The sequence below is a fragment of the Tiliqua scincoides genome, chromosome 4 (assembly GCF_035046505.1).
Source record: "Tiliqua scincoides isolate rTilSci1 chromosome 4, rTilSci1.hap2, whole genome shotgun sequence".
NCBI lineage: Eukaryota > Metazoa > Chordata > Lepidosauria > Squamata > Scincidae > Tiliqua > Tiliqua scincoides.
In genome coordinates, this window is record NC_089824.1 from 138,286,247 (window position 1) to 138,312,115 (window position 25,869).

Genomic DNA, 25,869 nt, shown 5'->3' on the forward strand with positions numbered 1-25,869 from the left:
TCCATCAAGCCTCCTTCCCAGGCACCATCCTCAATCCTACACTCCCAGAAAGCCAGATAATGAAACTGTGCTGACAACTGGAGACAATGCCAAGTTTGAAGGAATTATGTAAAGGCTAAGAGCAAGCTTAAACTTATGCAGAAAGCTGCCATAGATGATGTCTCTATTAAACCAGTGATCTAAATTAGGAATAGGCAAACATTTTGGCAGGAGGGCCACATCATCTGTCTGACACTGTCTGGGGCAAGCAATAAAAAATTAATTTACATTTCAAATTTGAATAAATTTACACAAATTTACATAAATGAATATATTAGAGACAGAACATATGAATGAATGAATTTTACTGAGCTGATTATTAATACACATGAGAACTATAATACAGGCTTGTAGAACCACAAGAGAACTAAGAACTCTTTGCCACACACCTCTTGCACAGTGAAAACATGCAGACCAAGCCAGAAACACATGGAGAGATAAGTTGTTTGGAGGCAATGGGCGGGGAATTAAAATAATGCCCAGGGAAAAGTAGAAAACACATGGAAACTATGAAAGGCCTTGCTCTAACTCGGACTGCAGCTCGTGTCTGGCGGTCATGACCAGTAGTCGCGGCCCAGTGCAGGCTCCAACAGTCTCCGATATGCCAGAGGCTCATTGGAGACTGGGGGTTCCCTGCAGGCTGGACTGGGGTCCCCAAGGGCTGCAAATGGTTCGTGGGTCGGGGTTGCCCACTCCTGATCTAAATGTATGCAAACACAAGCAGATCCTACATTCTACATCAGTGGTTCCCAAACTTTTTAGCACTTGGACCCAGTTTTTAAAACAACACTCTATCATGAACCACCTAGCTTTATGAGACTAAAAAAAAAGTTCAGCTTTGCCATTTTAATCATTTTTACTGTGTGTGTGTGTATGGGGGGGGAACCGCCTTCTGCAGCATTTGTTGAGCTCCATGTTGATTGGATCGAGACCATTCTGGTGGCCGAGGCACATTTGCCTGCTTGTGAGTAACATGCACATGGTGCTCAGTTTCACTTTCATTAGATTTTCCTTGTCAGCTTGGGGGTAGCGACTGCCTTCTCAAGTTTGTTGGGCCTGCATTCATTTGATTGGAATTATTCTGGTCGCATTATGTTGCCCTCTGTCTTCCCTTCGAAATGGACCAAGGCACATTTGCCTACTCATGAGTAATCACACATGTGCTGCTCTGTTTCAGTTTCCATAGGGATCAATACATTTTTCTTGTCAGCTATCAGCTTGTCTGTTTCACGACCCACCAAAAATCAGGTTGTGATCCACTGGTGGGTTCCAATTCACCAATCGGGAACCACTGTTCTACATGCATTGATGAAATCTATCAAAGATACTAGCTTCAGAAATTACATTTCTTGACGTTTCTGCCAATTGTTATTGCCTATTAAATCCAAACTGAGAACACAATTCCTCAATGGCTGTGGACTGACTGTGGCTCAGATCTTAAAACACAATTGTTTAAATTCAAATCTGTGTCTCAAGTGAAATGCAGAAAGTTCTGTATCGGTTACTAAAGTACTACTTAGTCCTCTGGACAACCATTTACACCACTGCAAACCTAAAAAGCCAAAACAAATGCCACCAGTGAAATAGTTTTAAAGTGTATCTTCAACTGCTAGGAGCGTACCTTGTTGCTTTGACTTCATTTGGTCCAGTAACATAAAAAGGTGCATCACTGTTATATTCATCAAAGACACCCCATCGGAGATGAGCCCATTCGTGGACAAAGAGTTTGCCTGCAGAACACCAGGAACAAGCTTAACTGTAATTTGGTGATTTACATCTTCAATACATAGCAAATGAGGGGCTGATCTCATTTTCCAAAAGGTAAGTTCTAAAATAAAACCAGATGTGCTATGCAATCACACCAACAACTGAGCTGCTACAACAGGGATGGCCAACTTTTCAATACAAGCAGTCCCATATCTCTAAGACTTGTGATCCTGTTGCTGAAACTATGCTTTGGGTCCTCAAAATATACATACAGGTGGCCCCCTTATCTGCAGATCCGGTATTGGCCGATTCAGTTATCTGCAGATCCATGAATCTGGGGTCTGCCAGGCGACCCTCACATGCGCCCATTAGTATTACTGGACACATGTTTTTATAGGTTGTTATAAGCATTCAAGCTTATAGTTCAAAGTGGGCAGGCTGCTGGCAGCCTGAATGCTTGAAGAGAACAGATCAAAGGTTAACAGGAAGTTAACTGCTTCCTGTTAACACCTGAGCATTCTATTCTCTTCAGGCTGCTGGCAGGCTGCCCACTTCACGCTACAAGCTTGAATGCTTAAAGTAATAAACACTTTGCTGGTAAGCTTTTAAAAATGCTAATGAGTGCAGGGGCCACTACTAATAGGTTTTCTCCATATCTGCAGTTTCTGTATCGGTGGGGGATCCCTCAAATGGATCCCCTGCAGATACAGGGGCACACCTGGATGTAAAGATAGCTTCCTTTAGCTGTGTACATGTTAAGTCCATTATTAATGGCTTCCTGTTAAAGCATGGCACGGGAACACAAGTGCACTACACTGAAGTGCTCATCTTGAATCCCAGAGCATGGTCTGAAGGTGCATAACACACACCCCAACCTTGCTGAGACTAAATAGGACTGGGTTGGATTAGGACCTGGATGGAAGACCTGCTGAAAAGTCCAAAATAAGGTAACAAATAATTATGCCAATTGCATGGAGAGTGCTTTTAATGGCTTGAAAATGTACTGATAAACCAAACGTGGATATATGGATAGTTCTGTAGTTAAATTTAAAGCCCTTTAGAGAGAAATTGCTGAGTAAAATAAAGCTCCAAATGCTTGCTCATATTATTCTTGCTCATATTCTTGCTCATTCTTGCTCATATTCTTGCTCATATTATTCTGAATTTCTTTCCAAATATTGACTATTTACTATTTTAATAATAAAAGAGGAAAAATTAATTTTAATTTGTTGGTACTACCTCGTGGTCCGTAAACTTCGACTGCATTATCATTTGTCAAGAAGTAAGGTGTGAAATGAATGTAGCGTCCCTTTTGTCCACATCCTCCATACTGCAATGTGTAGGGATCATTTCCATGTTTTAGGAAAGGTTTTGCCACTATGACATCAGCCTAAAATACAGCAGAACTTGGTTTAATGATCACCAATAGCTAGCACCACATCTCATAAGAACATTTACTCTACAGTTTAATGCACACTATCCTGAGAACATGCCCCACTGAATAGCACCACATCTCATAAGAACATTTACTCTACAGTTTAATGCACACTATCCTGAGAACATGCCCCACTGAATAAAGTGGGACATACTTCTGAGTAAACACGTAAAGGATAGCCTTGAAAAGTATGTGCAGTACAGTTCTGTTAACATTTATTCAGGACTAAGTCCCACTGAGTTCAATAAGATTTTCAACCCAATCCAACGTAACTCTCCACATGGCAATGCAGCTGTGCCAATGGGACATCTGCTGCATTCCACAGGGAAGTCTCTGCCTTCAGAGGCCATCTCCAGGCAAGGAAACACTTGTTCCCTTGCCCTGGGGTAAGCCCCTGCTGGGCTGGTGAGTCTACTTGGACATGCACCAGCAATATCGCTGTTCACATGGACTTTGGAAAGTAAATTGGGCCCATGAAGGGGGATTAGATTTGTTGGATGCCACTGCTGCCAAAGCCACCTCCTTCCCAGTCCCGATCTGCCACTTCCTAGCCAGTTGCCATCCTGTTAATGGATCTGCAGAGCCCTTCTTGACAGCGGTTAGTCAAGTACGCAATTAGTCAAATCCGTGGATAGAAAACCCTGGATGAGAAGGGCTGACTGTATACTCTTCTATACTCACCTTTTCATAGGATTCTATAGTTAGTCTTTTATATTCAGGCTTGGATGTCCATGTCAGAGGAATGACAACTTTAACAGTCTTGAAATAAAATCTATTCTCTGTGGCTTGGAACAGAAAAGTAGATGCCTCTTTAATCATGTCCTAACAGGAAGACAAGAGAGCATAGCCTGTATTTAAAGCTGTGTTCATGTTATTTATTTAAAAACATTTATAGGTCATTTTCTGGAACAGAGAGAAAGGTGGTTGAAAACAGTAGTTAAAATAACAATAATCAGTAAAAAAATAATAATTGTAGGGTATCATAAAACCAATCAGGAAGCTAAACAATTCATCCAATATTGAACATCTGGTGGTAAAGAAATGTCTTTGTATAGTGATTAAAAGGCATCAGAGAAGGGGCAGGCAAGTCTCTGCTGGAAGAATATTCCACAACTTTCCTGTAGCTACAGAAAAGGCTCCCCTCTGCATCCCAACAAAAAATAGTTCAAACCACAGTTGCAGCCCAATCCTTTTGGACACTCATGCTGGCCGAACAAGTGTTGTGCCAGCAATGACTGCCTTATGGTAGAAACAAAAGGGCCACTGGCAGCCTGTGAAGCTGCAGGAGCACCAGTGGGGAGACTGCAGTGGCCCCACAAGCAGTGCTGGCACTGGACCAGCCCACTGACCCGGGTAAGGATGGAAGAAAAAAAGGTGGAAGATTATGAAGCAGAAAGAGGAGGAAGATGACAAAGGAGAGGGAAAAACAGGTTCAGAGGAAATAGGTGCAGTTTGCACACCTCATGGGATATGTGGAAGACCTATGAGGATGGAGCACAAAATTATGATGCGCTCTACAACGTGGAGAGGGCAGAACTTTGTTGGCTGCCTCAGGTGTTGGAGGGCATTTGGCAGGGTCTGATTCATGCATTCATGGGATATGGAGGAAGGCATCTGAAGAAAATCTTAATAAGCAAGCAGGCTCTTATGAGAGAAAGTGATCCTTAAATTACCCTGGTCCTACGCATCAGTGTTCTGGCTGTAAAATATTAGGCCACTAGAAGCTTCCAGGTACTTCTCAAAGAAAATCCATATACTCTAGTCAACCGCACTGCAAGTGACTTGCACCAGCCCAAGTCATTTTGTGGATTGCACCCTATATTTGTGTCAGATTTGCCTTCTTCAGAAGCTGCCACAGCGGGCACACCAATCTCATTTGGGAAAAGGCACTCTGGGCTGCAACCTCCATCTGACCATTTAGGTGAGGTGTAAGGCCAGAAACTGGAGTACCTTCAGAACTGTTTTCAAAGGGATTGTAACTGCATTCAGGAAAGACTTGAATCCCTAATTCTTGATCAGCAATTTTATTAACTAAGAACCAGGGATGTGCAAATCCACCACAGCTGGACTTGATTTGAGTCCCAAGTCCCCAACTCCTTTGATTCAACTCATGCATGAGTCAACTTTCATGAGTCGAGTTCAGCCAACATGCATGGGCCGTCAAGAGCAGTCCAGAGCATTTTAGGGACTCTTTTTAAAAAATTTTTATTAATTTTTTAAATTAACACACACAGGCATCACACAATAGAAAACAATACAAATAATACAAACATATACATTTAGGAGTGCTGAGTACCATATACCATTACTAATTAATCATACTATACCTCCTGATCTACTTACTCATCTACTTCTACCTCTTATTGATTTATCCATTTATTTATATCATGTACGACAGGTTCTTCCTAATGCCCTATACTATATTTTCCAAATATTCACTTTCTATCAAGCATAAACTAACTTCAATTGCTCATTAATATTAAAGTAAAGATAATCTAGTTACCAAGATATGACAAAATCAACAATCTCTTATAATCAATTCTTTTACTATTCTCCATTCTAATTACATTTTTTAAAATAGTGACCACATATAGAACAATTCTTCCATCTGCTTCTGACTCTTATAATCATTTATGCATTTCTTATATCATATATAATAAATTCTTCCAAATTAGCATTTTAGGGACTCTTATTTGACTCAAGTCAGGAGCCTTTTTGATACACGCGTCAGGCACAGCTCTGCAGAAAAACAGAGCTCCTGGTTGGGGGTGTGCCTGTGTCAGAAACATGTCCTCACCCATCCCATCAGTAAACAAAAGCTCTGCTGTTCTCCAAGTGAAGGCTGTAGTGCAGAATGCGCAAATCGGTTCCTGATGAACCCCAGCCACACACAAACCCACCCCCATTCACATCACAACTCCCAATTCTGTCCTCAAAAGAGGTGCCAAGTACAGATGAATCTACAGGGTGAGAGGAGGCGTACTAGCTCAGCAAGGTGAGGGGGCAGGATGGGCAGCGGGAGGGACAGAAGCAGCAAGTGGGAGAAGCGTCGCATGGCAGCAGCTGGAAGGCTTATGTTAGGAGTACAACCAAATCCTTTACAGTTCTACTCAGAAGTAGTCCCATTGCCTATCATTCAATGAGGCAGCTTCTTCCTCCCAGGAAACAATAGCCAGAGAAATGAGGAACTGCTTCCTGGCTTCCCACCTCCTTCTTCTACCTCCCTGGGCTTCTCCAGCCAATGATACGGCAAGAACCCCCTTGGGCTCCGCCTTCTGCCCTCCCTCATCCAGAGTGGGGGAAAAAGACCACCCATCCTTCATCCAATGATCACCAGTTCCTTCAGAGATGGATAAGAGAGCCCACTGCAGCCTACCTCACCCACCTCCTTCTCAATGCAAAACATTAACCCTTCCCTGCCTCCTGGCTGGAACTTTCCTGCTCCTGACACTGGGTTTGAATTATGGCCACATGAGGTGTTTCATGTGCCCCCCCAAAAGTAAGCAAGCTCACCCAGACACAGACTCGAGGCTGCACACATGGGGGCTCATTTCCCAGGCAGTGGCTCAAACCTGAGTTAGTACCTGAGGTAGTGACACACCTGATTTGAGTGTACTTATGTCAGCAAAACACACATTTTTGCAACTCAGACTCGAGTCACATGACTCAAGTTCCCATCCCTGCTAAGAACACTTTGGTCTTGTATGGATGAAGTTTCAATTTGTTTGCCAATGTTATCCAGTCCATTACCAAAGTCCAAACAGCATTTTGGAACCTCAACAGCCTCTCTGGCATAAGATGGGAAGAAGAGAAAGAGCTGAGTGGTGACACTGCACTCCAAATCCCAGACATACTCTCTCAGCAATTTCATGTAGATGGGGAAGAACATGGGGAACAAGATGGAACCCTGTGACTAAAGCTCTTCAATACTAAACTCTCAAGCCCTATCTCAGCCAGTTCCCCAGAACTTCATTCTAGTGCCATCCATGAAGGAAGGACTAGAGCCACTGTCACATTAAACCGTCAAACACAATTCCAGCCAGCTATTCAGAAGGATACAGTGGTAGATGGTTTTGAAAGTCACTGAGAGGTCTAGCAGACACAACAGGGAGGCACCATACTCTCTAGTTCCTGGCACTGGTCATCCACCCAAATGGTTACGGTTGTTTCCAAAACATGTGGCCTTGGCTGAGATAGGTCAAGATCATTCATGTCAAGTCCTGGCATCTGGTTTTTCTAGAATTTGCATTTCCTGCAGCAAACTCTTCCTGATGTTCAGCTGGGGCTCTTGTATGCAGGCTTTGGGAAGATGAAGCAACAGGCACACTCCCTACATCCCAGCCTCTGTGAAGCAGATCAGCTCAATGCACATGTCTGCTCCTGGCACCTTTCTATTGGCCCTCTGTTTATGTCTTTAACAGCTGTTTAACACACAGGAATTTGGCAGGTAAGGTTTTTCCTGGAATGAAGATAAATGGTGCCTGCTCAATATTTATATGCAAAACAGCTGTTAAAGGCACATGGCCAGTTTAAACAGGTAGGAGCCCTATTGTTAGCTGCACAATACTACATCATGTGGCACAATACTACATCATTGTGTTAGCGTGCACAACAAGTACCACTGAATAAACAGAGTTACTTCCACATTACCTGCCAAGCTGAAATTTGGCATGCACCTAGTCAAATTGCTAGAAATGTCTGAAGTGGAGAAATGCGTACGTATCTTCTTCAAAAGTCGGGGGGAAGGAAGTGTGTCACTTTCCTTCTTACACTCACTTTCCTAGAGGACAAAACTATCAATTGCTAGTAATCCTGATGGCTGTATGCTACCTCCAGTTTCAGAGACAGAATATCTCTGAATACCAGTTGAAAGAGAGGGCTATGCCTTCCATCTCCTTGTGGATTTCCTAGAGCCAGCTGGTTAGCCACTGTGGGAATAGGGATGGTGGACTAGATGGCCATCAGCTGGACTCAGTAGGGTTTTTCTTCTTATCTGGTATTTGGGTACTGCGAGTAGGTAGGAAGCTGAAATCTGATGCACATACAATCCAAGATACCTCAATTAATTGCAGTTTCAAAATGGAAAATGTTTGTTCGTGGCCCCTCAAGCATATCCCAAAATATTTACTTTATTTCCATATCACCTACCAACTGAAAATAGGTACAGCGGGCTGCAGCCAAAGACAGCATGATCAGAAAATGAGTCTGAAAATGAGACATTTCAAAATCTAACAGCCAAAACTCAGAGCACAGCACTCCCCGACCAAGGGAGGCTTGCCATTCCAGCCTAGAACCACACAAGGGACAGAAAGTTGGGCTCCTGGACTTCCATGGCTGCTTCATACACCTGAATGGGGGGAGGAGAGTGAGTTTCCAAAAAGGAGCCTGAATATATATATATTCGTGTTCACGGGATGCAAGCTGTATTTCATTGTATGTAATAATTTGACAAAGGCGCAATTCTATCCTAGCAGCAACTGTTACCCTGCACATGCCCAATCTCGTCTGATCTTGGAAGCTAAGCAGGCCTGGTTAGTACTTGGATGGGAGACTGCCTGGGAATACCGGGTGCTGTAGGCTTATACCGTAGTCTTTTGAGACTGAAGGTTGCCAAGCAATTCTATCCTGCACTGGAACAGGCAAGCCAAGAGGCTTGCGCAATATCCAGTGCATGATAAGGGCCCAAAGCGGCTCAGCCAGAGGTAAGGGGAAACTTTTCCCCTTACCTCTGGGTAAAGCGCCCTGGCCCCTATTGGTCTCCTTGAACTTGCACCACCTTCTGAGGTGGCACAAGTCTGAGGAGAGAGGAGTGGCTTGAAGCCGCTCCATACTCCCTAGGAATGAGGGTTGGGATCTGGCATAACTGCTGGGTCCCTGTCCCACCGCCTGCTCCCCACCTGCCCCCAGGGCCACCCACCACACGCCCTCCCCCTGCCCCAAAACACCTCCCTCCCACCTCCTCTCCGCCCACCCGAGTCTTGCGTCAACTGAGCTCAGCCGATGCAAGATTTGGTGGCTCTGTTGGCCAGGAGGCTTGTGTCAGCCTCCACAGGCTGGCATGCCTCCAAGTGCCAGCCTAGCCAACTCATAAGGAGGCACAAACATGCCTTACAGCACATTTGCAACCCTCCTGGCTCGGCACAAGGGACTTGCGTCGGCCCAAGTACTTCTCTGGATTGAGCCCTAAATTGGTTAAGTTACTCATTTAATTTAATCTATTTACAGCTATTTAACATCTCACCTTTATACTGTCAACAATTTTTTGATCTTCAGGGAGGTCAGGATTTATTGCAATAACGATGTCTTCAAACCCACCATTGTTCAGCTTGACCATGGTCCCATTCAGCTCACATACTAGTTGCAACACCAGGAAAAGAAACCAACTACTGAATACCATCTTTTCTTGATTCTCTTACACCAGCCTCACTGAGAGAAAAAAATGGAACACAAGAATTATTTATATAATAACAGGCATTTATATATACACGTACACACAGCAAACCATTGTATGTTTGATACACACGTACACACAGAAAACCATTGTATGTTTGAGAATCACTGCCCGAGGGCGATGGTCCTGGAGAACTCCAATGTCCACATCAACCACCAAACTCAGGGTCAGCTCAGGCCTTCATTGGTGTCATGGCAATCATGGGCCTGTCTCAGTTAATATCTGACCATATACAGCATGCTGGTCACACACTAGATTTGGTGTTTATTGCTGGCTAGGTGGTGGGCAATCTTCAGGTGGAGGGGATCTTGGACAAATCACTGCCTGGTTAGGTTGAGAGTTGCTATGACTCCTTTCCACCACAGGGGTAGGGAAAATATTAATCCTTTGACATTTATGAATGAATTCTTCATTGCTAGGGAAGATGGTTCTGCCATGACCTTCACTGGACTCTGGAATGAGGAAATGACCTGAGCTATTGATATGATTGTACCTGAGTATTCTCTTCCCAGTCACAGAGCCAAGTCATCCCCTTGGTTCTCAGGAAGCTGCTAGTAATGAAATGACTGGGCAGGTGTCTTGCACCCATAAGTCCCTTCTGCAGCCCCCTCACATGGGGACAGGACCCTTAACTTAATCTCTCCTCCCACCTCTGCTGCTCTATGGTCTGAAACAAAGTGGCAGAGGAAAGTGGAACAATGACTCGGGAAGAAGCCCTGCTCCACTTTGTTCTGACTTGCTTTTTCTGCCCTGCTGTGCTGTACTATTTCAGAACAATGTGGCAGACTAGTGCTTGTGTTTGGGGGAGGGAGCACGATCACTACCAACTCCAGAGCCCAGGTCAATCAGGCGGGTAGACCTAGGCTCCTGATTTAACTTATGGCCTTCTTGGGCAAGGTTTGTTGGGTGGGTAGGCCTGGGCTTCTGCCTGCTCTTGGAGCCTTTGGCTGGAATGGGAGCCCAGGTCTACCTAGCTGGTAGATCTGGGCTCCAAGTCCAGGTGGGAGCCCAGGTCTTCTCGCCTAGCAAATTTTGGCCACAGACGTCATAAGTTAAATTGGGAGCTCAGGTTTACCTGACAGGTAGATCCGGGCTCTAAGTCCAGGCGGGAGCCTAGGTCGACCCAGCTGGTAGACTGGATTCCCAGTCCATTCCAGCCAATCTTGCTGGTGTCCCACACAGTGGGCATTCCCCTGACGCCCAGTTTTGCTCCCCAACCCAGCAGGTGCCCTTCCCTGCTGGCAGACAGTTTGGGGGACTGCACCCATGCCCCCCCCCGGGATTCGTCCCTGGCCAGAGCCAGAAACAGGTAAGAGGGAGCAGAGAGTTGCCCAGGGGAGGGGTGGTCTGCAAGACAGCAAGCTAGTTTGCAAAGCAAAGAAGTTCATCACTGCTGACATCTTCTCACTTGTGGGGGGAGAAATAGGCCACCTCTACCATCATCTTTTGTCTTCTCCTCCTCCTCTTCCTCCTCCAAAGTTGCAGAAGAGAAGGCAGGCTATTATCTTCGTCTCCGTCTCCTCCTCATGGCATGATTTTGTCTTGGGCCAGATTTGACAAACAGCTTTTTTTGTTCCTCATTCCCCCTCAATATACTCATTTCCTCACATCTGCTATATTTAACAGTCCAAACTGAACCACTGCACAGTTTCTCTTTTTTTAGTGGTCTGTTCCCATCCCCATTACTACACTTTCTTGCTGAGTTAGGCACATGCAGCAACAATACTGAGGAAAACTCACCACACTCAGTTTTATCCTTCAGTTGGGGTTTTTGTGGGGCTTGCCTGTCAGACATCCAAACCAGTCAAAAACTGCAATCAAGGGGAAGTACTTTTGTCAATATTACTGAAAATCGAAACTAATATAGTAGTATAATGTAGGCCAGATTACCCCCTTTGAAAAAAAAAAGAATATTATTTTTTCATATTTTATGATAACTAAATGCATTGATATACCCAGGCAAAAGGCAGACAATCCTTTTGACAAGGCAAAAGGGCGCAATCCTAACTCCTTATGTCAGTGCTTTCCAGCACTGACATAAGGGCAATGCAGCACTGAGGTAAGGAAACAAACGTTCCCTTACTTTGAGGAGGGCTCCTTGAGTGACACCCAACTGCTGGATGCAGCACATGTCCCATTGGCACTGCTATGCCAGTGCTGGAAAGCACTGACATAAGGGCTTAGGATTGCGCCCTTGAAGACTCTTTTTAAAAGGTGTTTTTATCTTTCTTTTGTTTCACACCTCTATCTTATAGAGGAGGATTTAAAAAAAACAAAAACTAGACATTTATTATGATTAATTTTTTTTGGGGGGGGGGGGATTTTCTCCTAAGGCTGTAATTAGGCCTTTGTTTCTCCCTTTGTTTCTAGTTCTTCAGCAAATTCCAATATAATAACTGTGGGACCAGTTGGGGCATTTATTCATATATTTGTTTCATCTTCCCTAACATTTTAACCTGCAAATTATAATATGTGGGCAACCCCACCAAACATGCATTAACATGGGGCCTGATCCTAAGCCCTGCGCGCTGGCTTAATGCCAGCGCGCACTGTTGCAAACATGCCATAAAGCGCATTTGTGAGCCCTTCCTGCAGCTCCAGAGTTAGAGCTAGCCCAGCATGAGCCCACGCTGGGTCAGCTCTGGCACTGGGCCCAAGTTCCACTGCTCGGCATTCGCCTGGACTGCCAGGTGGCAGAGAGATGAGTGGGGACATAGGAGGAGGCAGGGGGAGGTGTTCTGGGGCCAGCGGAGGTGGGGGGAGCATGGGGAGAGGAAAGTATGACAGGGGAAGGGAGCAGAGTGGGAGGGGGCAGGATCAGTGGAGATCAGCTCCACCAGATCCTGAGCGACATGGAACGCTTCAATTCTATGCTGCCTCAAGAGCTGCTACAGAATCAAGTAGCCCCATTGTGAGGCTCCTTCCTTTACTTGAGGGAAGGGGACAAAAGTCCCCTTCTTCTGAGGAAGTGCCGGCAGCTGCCCGGGGTGTGCAGGATACCACGGCAGCTCTTTTTGGCACCACAGCAGCCCAGCGGTCCGGGCAGCTCAGGATTGGGCTGTTAGTCCTTTTCTGCTGATCCTTTCTTGCCTATGAGTGAATAGAATTCATGCCTGCATCCAGTCCTGCTTGACAGACAGTTGCAAAATGTGATAGGCTGCTTTTTTTTTTAATGGCCAAGGCAACAGAAACAGAAGCCTGAAAATTCCCACCTTAACAACTGACAAGGGTTTGACTTCTAGTAAATCTCACTGGATGTCCAGCATTTTATCAGTCCTTTAACTGGTGGGGAGCATGGCATTTCCGGAACAATGCTTCTCAAGTTTCTGGAACCTATACAAGGAATATATGGAGAGCCTCCTGGCATTTTCGTGCCTGCCTTGCTTTCCTCGCTGCATTCAGTGTCTAGTTGTGTTGCTCGGATCTGTTCCTACTTGTGCCTTTGTTCACCAAAATAAATAAATAAAGTTATAAAATATTTTTCCAAGCATGTTGATCTGTGCATATGGCAGGCTACTGTTCACAATTTTCTTAACAATGTGCATTCGTATCTTGTTCAGTGCAGCTGATTCTCTGAAGGGGCTATGATTGGCAAGTCAGGATCCTAACCCCCTTTCCAGGCCTGACAGCGCTACATGGGGCTTCCAGTATTTGCACCAGCAATGTCACTGGTGCAGATCTGAAGATATTTAACTCTTCCCTCCCATGCTCTTTTCCCAAACTAACTGCCTCCCCCCCCCCACCGGTTTAGCAGGGATCTGCTCTTCTTTCTTGGTTACTTCTGAAAATACACACATAGGATTGCACTGTGATGGAACTTGCTAGTGTGTATGTTTGTTGGGCTGGGAGGAAGAGAGATTTGAACTTTCAAGGGCAGAAAGAGGTTTGGAAACGGGCACTCTAAAATCCATTGTACTGAGTTGGCCCTTACAGCAACAATAAAAAAAACACACTCCAGCACTGTCTGGTTTGGTTTGCTTTGCGGCTTGGTCCTCAGAAATCCAAACTTCTCAAAAATGGTGATGATGGGGAAGTGGTTTTTTGGTATTTTGGCAATATTAGAAGAATATTGCTTCAACTGAAACTTTCAACTGAAACGATGATCCTATTGCATCATAGTGTAGATCTAATTACCCCCTTTGAAATTATTTTTGTTCATGCTTTATGAAATGCATAGACTTATCATTCTATCATAAGGTAAACCCAAGGAGTCTTTTAAAAAGAAGCTTCTTGGCCTTCCTCTTTTTCCTCTGGTAAAGTAGAGGAGATGTGTATAGCAAAACAGGATCTCTAACCTGATCACTTAACAATTACTTCTCTTGAAATTATAATTGAGACACCAGCTCGACCTTCTCCTTTGCTTCTAGTTCTACAACTCCCATGGAATTGGAGTGGAAATAGTGCCACTCTGCTGAACTCCAGCTGTCATAGGAGGAACAACCTAAAGATCAGCCCAGAGAAATGGGTTGTTGGGAAGAGGCACAGAAGGGGACCCGGAAGGGGACTTAATACCTGGTGTGTCTTGCAGCAGGCAAGGCTCTGTTGGGTCAGAAGGAAGTTTGTTCTGCTTAACTCAACACAAGTTGAGTGTTGGCGAAGGGGTACATATGAGATTGAGGGGGAACCAGAAAAAGGTAGGGGCAGCCAGGACATGGGAGGAGTGGGCTCTCTTGTCCACCTTGGATGGAGCGGGTGATCGATTGGCCAAACGGGATGGTGTGAGGCTGCAATGAATGAATGTGAAGTCCACTCACTAGTATCCTCCACAGTTACTGCTGAGGAAGCCCCATTGGCCACAATGATGCTCAGGGTTCTGAGTAAAGCTGCAAAAGATTGGGCTGTAAGACTTCTGGCTGCTGCGGGTAACCCTCCCTCCCTCCTGCCACTTCTCTCTCCTTGCTCGCACTGCCTGTCCCCTCCTGCCTTGTCTATCTTGGATGCCTCTCTACCTCCTTGGTGGTCTGACCGTGGCATGCTGCTCATGATTCCTTCTGAGGGTGGAACGGGGAATCGTGATGTGAACGGGGTGGGTCATCATGGGGTTACATACATAACTGATCATTTTCTGCACTGCTGCATTCACTCGAATAACAGCGGAGCAAGCTTTTTGTTACATCAGTGAAATGAAAAAAGAGTGGTTGAAGTGACAGATTTCAGCACATTGCTGAAAGCAGATGGGGTAGGAATATCAGGGCAATATGAATGAGAAATTCGACGTGCATCCTGCCCCCACCAGCACCTCCAGTTTTTCTGTTTAAATAAAAATTTAAAAAATAATCTGAAAATCCAAAAGAACCTCAAGAGGAATATGTTAAGCCAACCTCTATAACCTCAGGTTACACAGTACACTCCAGGCTACAGCTGAGTTAACCTGAGGACATTGTCTAAGTCTCACTTTCAAGTTCACTTTAATATTCTGCCCATTGTCCTCATTGGGTGACTTCTCCACTGCTAACTTTTACATTCTAATCTTGTGTCTTTTTTCTCAGAAGCAATGAAGTCAAGTGATACAGTAGAGCCTTCAACAGTGCGCATATCTCGGAGGGATGGAGGTGAAAATCAGGCACTCATCTTTCATATTACAATCTTATCCCTATTTTCAACTGTGAAATGTTGAATGGTACAACATTGCAATTCACAGGAGTAGTAATGGTGATATCATAATTTGCACAACACAATTAGTGCTGTTGTAAACTATCACCAAGTGTTCAAAAAGGTTAATATGAGAGTAAGGAAGAGACTGAATAAGTTTGATCATAATCAAAAAATCATGCAGTGTTCCAATGGCATCACATAAACAAACTTCTCTTTCTAACCCTAACCCACCCCAGAGGGCTGTTGTGAAAATACAGTTGAGATATTCCCATTTACTACCACCAGCACTTCTTTGATAAATAGTGGTATACAAATAAATGCCACTATTGTAGTTTCAAGGAGGTGTGTTGTGTAAAAATGTATTTAGAATGAAGCAGACCTTTTTCTAGCAAAATTCTCATGCCTTTGTTATGTCCTGGACAGAAATCCAGCAGCAAAGCTTTTCTCACCACTGTATCTGCACACCAGAAAAAATATGGATTTTTTCTCTTCATGCAATTATTTTCAGTGAATTGGAGCCCTACTCAAAAAAGTTTGTAACCCAGGTTTGGGAGTGGATTTTAAAAGTGACTTTAACCCCATGAGCAGTTTTACAGCTGTCAGTAAAGGGTTTAGGCCAGCAGCAGCAGACCTTCTCAGCATCATGCCTGGGGCAAAGGTCTGCAATGGTGTCACCCCCCCCCCCCGCAGGCTATTGCTGAGCCTCCCACACAAAAATCCGCCCTCCCTACTCACTCTGTGCAACCCAGGACCACCTTGGGGAAACCTCCCTGTGGTTCCCCAACACTATAAACTGTGCTTCTGGAAAACCAAAAGCACAGTTTTTGCTCCCATCTCAGAGAGATGGGAACCTCAGAGAGGCTTCTTCAGGGTCCTAGCAGCTTGCGCCTGGGGCTTTTGCCCCATCAGACCTAATGGTAGGTCTGCAACTGAGGCCAATGGTTCCCGAAATGTGAGCTGTGGTTCTCCGGGGAGCCACAGAACCTAACCGGGGAGCAGCAAAATCCCCACAAAAACCCCACTGTCCTATACAGTGTATAGGATTCTAGCCCTACTGGGGAGCCGTGGCCAATGGCCCAGTAGGGTCAAGGAAGCCACCAGTCAAAAAAGTTTGGGAACCACTGATCTAATATGGAGAGTAACGATGCAATGCAACAAGTAAGAATCCCAGCGCAATTCTACGCATGTTTACTCAGAAGGAAGTCCTACTGTGTTCAGTAGGCCTTATTCCCACATTAATATGGAATAGGCTTTCATGTACAAAACTCTCATAAAAATGTTGCTTTTCTCTTCTGTTCATATAAGGGCTTTGATAAAGCACATCCAGCTGCCTAGCACAGAAGCATATTCATTAGTACATTTCTATATCACCTTCCTCCAAGGGAATCAGGGGGTAACGTGATTCTTTCCCTAGGGAGTGACACAACCCTGGATCCCATTTCCCAAATAAGCTTGTTTGCTGGCGTGGACTTCCTGACAAGGGCAATGGAATTTTGGCTCAGGCAAGCTACTACAACAACAAGCATAGATTACCCGTAGCATGAGTTCAGTAGCTCTCTCCCTTCTCTACAATGCTTCTGCTGTCTAAAAACCAACAACAACAACACGCTTTTGGAAAGATAAGACCATTCTAGGAGAAACCATTGGCAAGAAGGGAAGGAGGGGAACAGAGGCAGAAATCATTTATCAAATGAAAACAGAGGGAGGGAGAAACATGCTAGTAGGTTGCTTGGGTGAAATTAATTCATCCATAAGGAATGACGATGGGACATTTATGGTAATTCTGTCCCTTTAATTCTGGGCCCTTTAATTCTGTTCAACTAGTTCTGGGACACATTTTCTCTGTTGCAAGTTTCATCAGGGTTCTTCTTTGCAGTCTTATCACTGCCTCCAGTCACTCCTTGTGTGTCTGCCTGATACGGCTGTGGAAGGAGTCTGTGTCTGTGTGCACAAACCAGGGCTGTAGCCAGAGTGGGGTCAGTGGGTTACAAACCTACCAAAAGCATGGTTCCCTCTCCCTTTCTCCTTTTTTAGGAGGAATAAAAACCAAATAAAGAAGACAAAGAAAAAGAGGGAATTATGTAACATAAATGCAATTATTTTGTGTGTGTTATGTATTTGTCCCTCCTAGGATTTTGACAGAAAATTGACTTTTTAAGGTATGACCTAAATGCCCCTGCTTAAAGAATGAGTATTTGCTTAAAGGACAGGAACAATTGCATAGTCATTTTAAAAAGAAAACAGATTGCAGCTGCAACTTTAGTCCGCCAAATACAGTAGGCTTCAACATGCCACTTGCTAGACCTGCACCAGTGGTTCTCAAACTGGTGGGTCGCGAAAAGACAAACTGGCGTAGTCAGCAAGATTTGAACCTATTGGGCAAGACACTTACCTGCTCCAGCGAGCAGTGAGAGAAGCACTGGAGCAGGTAGGAAGGTACAGGCCTTCCCTTTAGCATGTTGTCAGGGTGCGTTTTATGACTGGTGCAGACAGCTTTATGGCAGTGGGTGGTGTGTATAGGATAGGGCTCTTAGTATTCTGTAAACTGCTTTTGTTGAACTTTTTTTTGTTTAAAAGCGGTATATAATAATAATAATAATAACCTCAACACAATTTAACGAGTACTTTGCACAACTGGCTGCCGCAGCAATAACACCAGTTGAATTACAGAAGACCATCATAATTGGCACAGCGTTCATCCTTCATCGGTACCTCATCTACACCTAGACGTCAGGCAATGTCCATGTGGATGAGGATTTACCAGCGGATAAATGTTGTGTTTTTTGGGTATATATGATCATTATCAGCTGTGCTGCAATTTTGATGTGAATAAAATAAATAACAATAACCTAAGAAAGGGAGGGGACCAGAACCCCAGGAGAGGGATTGGCACACTCCTTGCACTCCAGTCAGCTGGGCACCCAAGCTTGATACAGGCCAGGGTTTCAGAAACTCCAGAGTTGCACCACCTGCCCCAGAGCTGGTGTCAGGTTGCGGGAGGCCCAACAAAGTGCAGAGCCCTCCTCTGGGCCCCCATGGCACTACTGCAGCTTTTTAGGCAAGACTGATGAGCTGCCATGAAAGGTGACTTCATAGGATGGTGTAAAGTCACTTGTGCCCCGGCTGGCCTGCCTCCCAAACAACACACTCCCTCAGACCCTCTTTTTCCCAGACTTGGTATCAGGCAGGTTGCTGCTGTTGCTGCTGCTACTGCAGGTAGCAATGAGATGAATTCTGCATGTTGTGAGTGTGAAGCTTACTGTTCATCTTCCCTGCAAGGGTAACTGGCTCTCTCTCCTGGTTCTTTCTCCCTGGAGCAGTGACCTGTCAACCACAGTGGCAGTTGAGGAGAGCCATTCAGAGAGGGCAGTTGTTGCAGAACAGTTGAGGAGAGAGCGGTGGCAAAAAGGGCAGTTAAGAAAGAGAGGAGAATAGTTGAGGAGGGAGCTGTGGAGAAAGAGCAGATGAGAATAGTTGGAACAGCTGAGGGGGGCTGAAGTGAGCTGATAAAAAAGAGGATTAGTTACTGTCAGGGACCCCCAACCAGGGCCCTGACTTACCTCGAGGGGGGGTCTCCAGAAGGGCAAGTCGGCTAGCTGGTCCAAAGGAGAGCCCCCAAGCCTCAGCAGGGGAGGGCTGCCGCTGTCAAACGCAACCCTGCAAGACCCCAATAGGGACAAAAGGGGGGCAACCCCAGGTAGAGGGGGAGAGCAGAGCAACCCGGGCAGGGGCTTGGGAAGAGGTGCCGAGCAACCCCATGTCTGAGGGGCAAACTGAGAGGTATGGGGAAGGAGGAAAGAGGATGCTGGCCATAGAGCCAGGCAGGACCAGGGCATTTCCCTTTAAACCTCACCAGGAAGGAAGAGACAGGGACAGGGAAGTCAGAGCTGGCCCTATAAAGAGGGAGAAGGCCAGTGATGAGCTGGCTGGCTGGAGAGATGCAGGAGTGGTGGTTCTCACCACCCTTGCCCAAGAGCAGAACTACAGCCACAACAGGGAGGAAGACCAGGGTGAGGTAGACCCTCTGACGAGGCCTTGCTCCAGGGCTACTCTGGGCTCCACTCCTCTGGACCCAAACAACCCTCCCCCACAGTTACCTCAGGAAGGGATTTTTGGAAGATTTAGGGAAGGCAGTTAGAGCGTTGGAATGGGCTGTTCTGTTTAATTTGCTGATAAAATAAATTATATAAATAAATAATATATAAATTATATTTGTACCACTTGCATGGTCTCTGGGGTCTATCCAGTCCCCGTGTCCAGGCCCCACATTATTTATTTACAGGATTTTTATCCCACCTTTCTCCCATACTAAAGGAAACTTAAAGCAGCAAACAATATCAACATAAAATAAAACAATATATATTAAAAACAATTAAAATGTTAAAACACCCAGGATCACCACAATTTTTAAAAAGCACCAGTCCCCAGTATCAGTTAAAAGCCTTCATGAATAAGGAGGTCTTCAGGCCCCAGTGAAAGGTCTCCAGAGGGGGAGCTGTTCTCAATTCCAGGGAAAGGGAATTCCATAAACATATTCCTAGCTGCCACACACACACCCCCTCACCTCTACTGGTGGTGGCACAGTCAGAGGGGTTCCCTCAGATGACCTGAAATAATGACTAGGATTATATGGACAAAGGCGGTCCCTCAAATACCCTGGACCCGAACCATACAGGGCTTTAAAAGTCAAAACTAGCATTTTGAATTCAGCCTGGAAACGAACCGGCAGCCAGTGTAGCCTCCAAAGCAGTGGCCTGACTTAGTTGAACCAACGAGCCCCAGCAACCACACAGGCTGCTGTGTTCTACACTAGTTGCAGTTTTCAAACCGTCTTCAGAGGCAGCCCCACATAGAGCGCATTACAGTAATCTAATCTGGATGTCACTAGTGCATGGATCACTGTGGCCAGATCTGAGTGACCCAGGTGTGGTCACAGTTGGTGAATCAGATGAAGCTGAGCAAAGTCTCCCCTAGCTACAGCTGCCACCTGGGACTGCAGAAGCAACTGTGGATTCAGGAGAACCCCCAAGCTGCAGACCTGCTCCTTCAGTGCAAACCCATTGAGAGCAGCCCGATAGTCCAAGTTGTGGACTTCTGGACCAGGAGAACCTCTATCTTATCAGGATTTAATTTCAGCTTTTTCACCCACATCCAGCTTCCAACTGGCTCCAGACAACAATCTAGGACCTCAACTGCCTCCTCGGACTCAGGAGGAAAGGAGAGAAAGAGCTGGGTGTCATCAGCGTACTGATGGCACTCCACCCCAAACCTTCAGATGACCTCTCCCAGAGGCTTCATATAGATGTTAAACAGCATGGTGGGTAGAATAGAACCTTGTGGTACCCCACACTGAAGAGGCCTGGGTGCCAAACACACATCCCCCAGCACCACCTTCTGGGATCTGTCAGTCAGGAGGGAACGGAACTACCACAAAATGGTGCCTCTAATCCCCACTCAGCCAACCCAGAAGGAAACCATGGTCAATGCATGCACACACACAGAGCTTACCTTGGATGGGATTTGCAATACTGAAACTGAGTGTGCTGCTACAGGTTGCATCCGCATGTGCAATTACTCACAACAGCAGGTTTGTTCTCCTCAGTTCAAGAGGAATTGTCCCTTTTACACTGGCTCAGCTTGTCCCAGAATGTTCCAGTGCTGCCATCTGATTCTACTTGCCCAAGGCTGTGTGATGTGGAGGTATAAATGCCGATGGGCCACAGGAGGAAGTGATGGATGCATAAGGGAGCTGAAACTTCCTATTTTGAGATTGCTGACAACAGCATGGATTTCCCACTTTCCAGACTGCTGACAGCAGAATGGATTTCATGGTGCCTTTCAAAGTGATGAGGCTGCAGCACCATTTGGAGTTTGAACTTGGTGTCAGAGATTTCCCAAGGGCCCCCATCCTAATTCTGAGAACAGCCTTCCCTCCTCCCTGCTAAATCTCTTATCAGTTCAATCATCAGCTAGAACATTTCAGTTGAAACATTAATACTGTCCCACCTGCTGGGTGCTTGATCACCCTTGCTAAGTCTAGGCTGGTTAAATGACATTTCCTTAATGGGTCATGGGTGGTACATCAGGTGCTATCTGGTACATTGGGTACTATTACTGTCACTGCCACTGAGGATTCAGTCTTTGGTTTGGTTAGATGGTCCCTCTCATGGCTTAGCTGACCTCTGATGACAGTCCTGCCTTGCCCAATTGACAACAGTCTTCTTCAGAAGTTCCAAACCAGGGTCAGAGGATGCACTGAGGGCCCTTGGAACCGAGCCCCCTCCACAGATGTTGCACCCCCAAAGCCACACCCCCAACTCTCCAGCAGTCGCCTATGAGAAACCCTGAACATGTGGGAGTGGGACTTTGAAAGGGCTTCATCAGTGGGAATGGGGTAAGTTGGTGCACTTCTGGTGAGCTCTACAAACATGCTCATACACTAGTTTGTAAGTTCTGAATAGGCTTTTCTTTTGGGCATGTTTATGCAGGTTCTGAGGAAATCACTGATTTTCTATTCATGCAGTGGAATAGTTTGTGCCCGGGGCAGATAATTTTAACACCTCCCTCCTCTATATGAATGTCATTCCATGTTGGTACTGGTTCCTAACCCCACTTCAAATATCTTTATTAATTAATAGCAACCCTAGAACACAAATCCAACAGGCAAGTGAGGTGGGGCAGCTTTGTATATTTTACTGTGTATATAATACAATGGTTCCCAAACTTCTTTGACTAATGGCTCCTTTAACCTACTGGGCCATTGGCCACAGCTCCCCATTAGAGCTACAATCCTTTACATTGTACAGAGTGGCAGGTTTTTTGCAATGATTCCGTGACTCTCCTGGTGGGTTTCCACAGGTCCCTGGGGAGCCATAGCTCATCGTTTCGGAACCACTGATATTATATACAGTGCTGCTTGTGTTGTTTGCCTATTGGTCCTTCCTTCATTGAATTCCTTCAGTGAAGGAAGGACTAACATGCAAATGACATAGGCAACCTGTATATTTTACTGTGTATGAATAAAATATATCCTAGCAACCAGAAAGAAGAAAAAGGGGCTGTCCACATTAGTACCCCCTTAGGACTGGCACCCGGGACACATGCCCCCACCCCCCATTGCTACACTACTGCAATCATGTATCTGAATTTCCCCTAAGGTCAGTTCGGATAATATTTTCTCCATTTGAACAGCCCTATGAATCTAAAGCAGGGGTCTCCAAACTTTTTGGCCAGAAAGCTGCATCAAATATCTGGCACAGTGTAGAGGGCCAGAAAAAAAATTAAATATAAAATTTAAATAAATAAATTAGAGATGGGACTTAGATGAGTGAATAAATGAATGAATGGGCATTCATTCAACCTCTCTGGTCCTCAGAACACCCTCCAGACACAATCAGAGCACAGTTCTGGTCATGTTCAGTTGAGTGGGCCAGAGGCTTTCAGGGGACAAGAAGTTGGCCACGGGCCAGAAAGAGGCTTGCTGCGGGCTGCATCTGGCCCCCGGGCCGGGGTTTGGAGACCCCTGATCTAAAGACATGCACTTTAATGGCACACACACAGCCCAGCCCCTCCCCTCACTTACTTTCTTTTGTTAATCACATGTGGATGTGGACTGTCCAATACACATGTAGAGGCATGGTTTGGACAAGCTGCTGCCAGGTGATAAATACTTAGCAGGAAGCAAGGGTCAGGACATGACCATGCTGTGAGCACACTTCATTTTTAATGCATGGAGATAGTTGGACAGAGAAGGTATTAGTCATATCAGCCCTGAGAAATATGGCTATCCCATATAACAAAAAAGGCAAGCTGCATGCCTGGTATACAAGTGGCCTTGAACCGTGCTCTTATAGTGAAGCTAGCTGCTGGCACACATGATAGGATGGAGCAAAATGTGTTGTAGGCCACCACCATGACCCTGAGGGAGTTCACAGCAGAAGCGAGACTGAAACTGGGGGTGCTATAAATATGCTATAAATATGCAAAGGAGGAAGAACAATGGAAACTTTCTCCATCTGCTCTTTTGACTGATAATACCCAAGGAGATTTGATAATTACACAGATAAATAATTGTTTAAAAAGTAATCAATGCCTAAAGGAAGCTGAAGTGTAGTCACAGGGGCTGACTAGTTGTCTCTGCCACATGGGTGTAAAGGACTCAGCTTCCTGCTTCAGCAGCTGGAATATGGCAGTCAATCCCCCCTTTTTATAAATGTCCTCTTTTTCCCAACACATGTGCAGTCTAACTCCATCTTGGTCTCTGGCTGGCATTCCTGGGAACCAGGCAAAACACTGATCTGGAAGGGATGATGCCATTCTGAACTTTTAGGAAAGCTCACACTAATCAAAGGATATTAAGGGGAAGGAAGGTTATAGCACTGTGGGGCCTCTGTATGTTGGACCATATGTTCAGATTTCTGTCAAGAAGCCTGTCCCATCAATGACCTGAGTCGGGATGCAGCACACATCCCGCCAGGCCTTTTGGCCCTTAGGGACTTTTCCTCATACTGTATAAACTCGTGTATAAGTTGATCATCTCATGGATGAGTTTAAGGCATGTTTTAAGCCAAAAATAATAGAATTTGCTATGACCCATGGGCAAGTAAAACCTAGGCATGTATGAAAGTCTTTGAATTAGATACAACAATTTTGTCTGATTTTACACTTGGCCACATTCTGAAAAAATAATACTGTTGCATCCTGTGGGGGGGGGGGGGGGTTACAGAGGCCTCCTTAAGGTACGGGAACGTTTGTTCCTTTACCTCAGGACTGCATTACGGCTGCATCAGTACTGGAAGATTGTGGATAGGATTTGGTCCTCAGTCATCAGCTAGCTAGAGCAGTGGTTCTCACACATTTAGCACCAGGACCCACTTTTTAGAACAAGAATCTGTCAGGATCCACTGGAAGTGATGACTGGAAGTGACGTCATCAAGCAGGAAAGTTTTTAACAATGCTAGGCTGCAATCCTACCCACACTTACCCAGGAGGTAATCCCATTTACAAACACTGTTAAAAGAATATACATAGTAGCTTGTTAAAAGGACAGGTCTGTAAAATTTCCCCAAACGTAGTCACATACCATGGGAGCATCAAGTCTAATGCATTAAAAATAAAATATTGAAATGAATGGGGACCCACCTGAAATGGGCTTGCGACCCACCTAGTGGGTCCCGACACACAGTTTGAGAAATGCTGAGCTGCAGCATTCGCTTTATTTATTACAAGGAGGTCTTACATTCTCCACTGTAACAATCATTGCTTTAAGAGGGAGCAGATGCTAGGAAAACATGGAAACCATGTGCTTTTCTACACTTCTATTGCATCAAACTCACTTGTACGTTCAGCTGCTAGCACTGCCGTGCTTTTCCTTTCACAAATTCCATGGCTCTGCCAAGTTTTTTTTTTTTCCTCAGAAGGCAATATAACTGTCTACTTGTCATTGCCATTCCCCCAGTACAACTCCTCCATTTCTGTTGGTAGGGCAGGGCTGGGTTCATTTTTTTTCCTTCTCCTCCGCCAACACCCAAAAACTCTACTAAGGAAGAGTCCCTTAGACCCCGGCAGGCAAACTTTCAACTTGAGGGATCCTGGACCTTGAACAATTGTATAGAAGTGGGAATTTCAGCAGGTGTAGCTTCTCCTCTTCAATACCATTGTTCAAGGTCCAGGATCCCACAAGTTGAAAGCTTGCCCAGCCCTGCGCATAGACCCACTGAAAAAGCTTTCCCGGGTGGATTTCGGTGGGTTAAGCGCAAACATCTGCAAACCTACTCAGAAGTAAGCCCCACTGAGTTCAATAGGGCTTCCTCCCAGGAAATGGTGCACAGGATTACAGCCTGATGCTGTGAATAAAGTCACAAAGCAAGGTGATGTGGTGGAGGGAAGGATCCGGCTGCCCCAAACCCAGAAGCAGCGCAGCCCGTTTGCCTAGAGCTCTCAGGCGCCCCGATAAGTTTCTTTTCTCCCCTTCCTGGTGAAGGGCAGCGATGCGCCCTCCCCGCTCCTCCAACGCGTCCTTCGCGCGCACGGCTGAGCAGGGGAGAGAGTTGCAGCCGTGCGACCGTCCCGGGGCGATGCACCCCGCACAAGCAGCCTTGGGAAGAGTTTCCCATTGGCTGCCTGTTCCCCCTTCAGCCAATGCCAGCGCAGGAGTCTCTCGCACGCTTCTTACCTGACCACAGCGCTCGCCGGAGGATCGCTGCGCCTTCAGAGCTGGTCTCCTGGAGCGGCCTGGGCTGCACTGTGCGCCTCGTGCTGCTGAAAGCGAAAGCGCAGCCGGAAAGGGCGCTGTCCCGGGCACGCTGCGGGTGGGGGTTTTCAAAGGAGAGCCGCGCAGTGTTGCAGGCATGTCTGCACCAGCCACTACTTCCAGGAGCAGCTTCAGGCCAGCATGGGATGGAGCAGCGTAGGCGGGGCAGGCTCCCCTCGCCAGGAAAGGCAGAAAAGTCCTTCAGGAGCAGGCCAAAGGCCCATCGAGGCCAGCCTGCTGTGACCCCACAGTGGATCTCTGGGAAGCCCACAAGCAGGAAGGAAGGGCACACTGCTTCCCTGCAACTGATAGTCAGAGGCCTGCTACCACTGGATCTGGCGGCAGAGCGCTAGTTTCTGGACTGGTGCCTCCCTTGCCCTAACTGAGCCA

General features: G+C 45.9%; 1 protein-coding gene across 2 annotated transcripts in view; it reads right to left on the reverse strand.

Annotated features, from left to right (window-relative positions):
* The window catches only part of LOC136647707 (calcium-activated chloride channel regulator 1-like), a 48,002-nt gene extending 22,513 nt beyond the window's left edge, over positions 1 to 25,489 (reverse strand). The window contains exons 1-6 of one of the 2 annotated variants that reach the window (XM_066623412.1): positions 25,402 to 25,484; positions 11,373 to 11,443; positions 9,423 to 9,607; positions 3,863 to 4,003; positions 2,986 to 3,136; positions 1,661 to 1,769 (exon numbers count right to left, since the gene is read on the reverse strand). In XM_066623412.1, the coding sequence (XP_066479509.1) occupies positions 1,661 to 1,769; positions 2,986 to 3,136; positions 3,863 to 4,003; positions 9,423 to 9,578 (557 nt within the window). In that variant the 5' untranslated portion in view covers positions 9,579 to 9,607; positions 11,373 to 11,443; positions 25,402 to 25,484. Of the gene's footprint in view, positions 1 to 1,660; positions 1,770 to 2,985; positions 3,137 to 3,862; positions 4,004 to 9,422; positions 9,608 to 11,372; positions 11,444 to 25,401 lie in introns of both variants that reach the window. The other variant, XM_066623411.1, reaches the window with a different exon arrangement.
* Between the last annotated feature and the right edge of the window lie 380 nt (positions 25,490 to 25,869).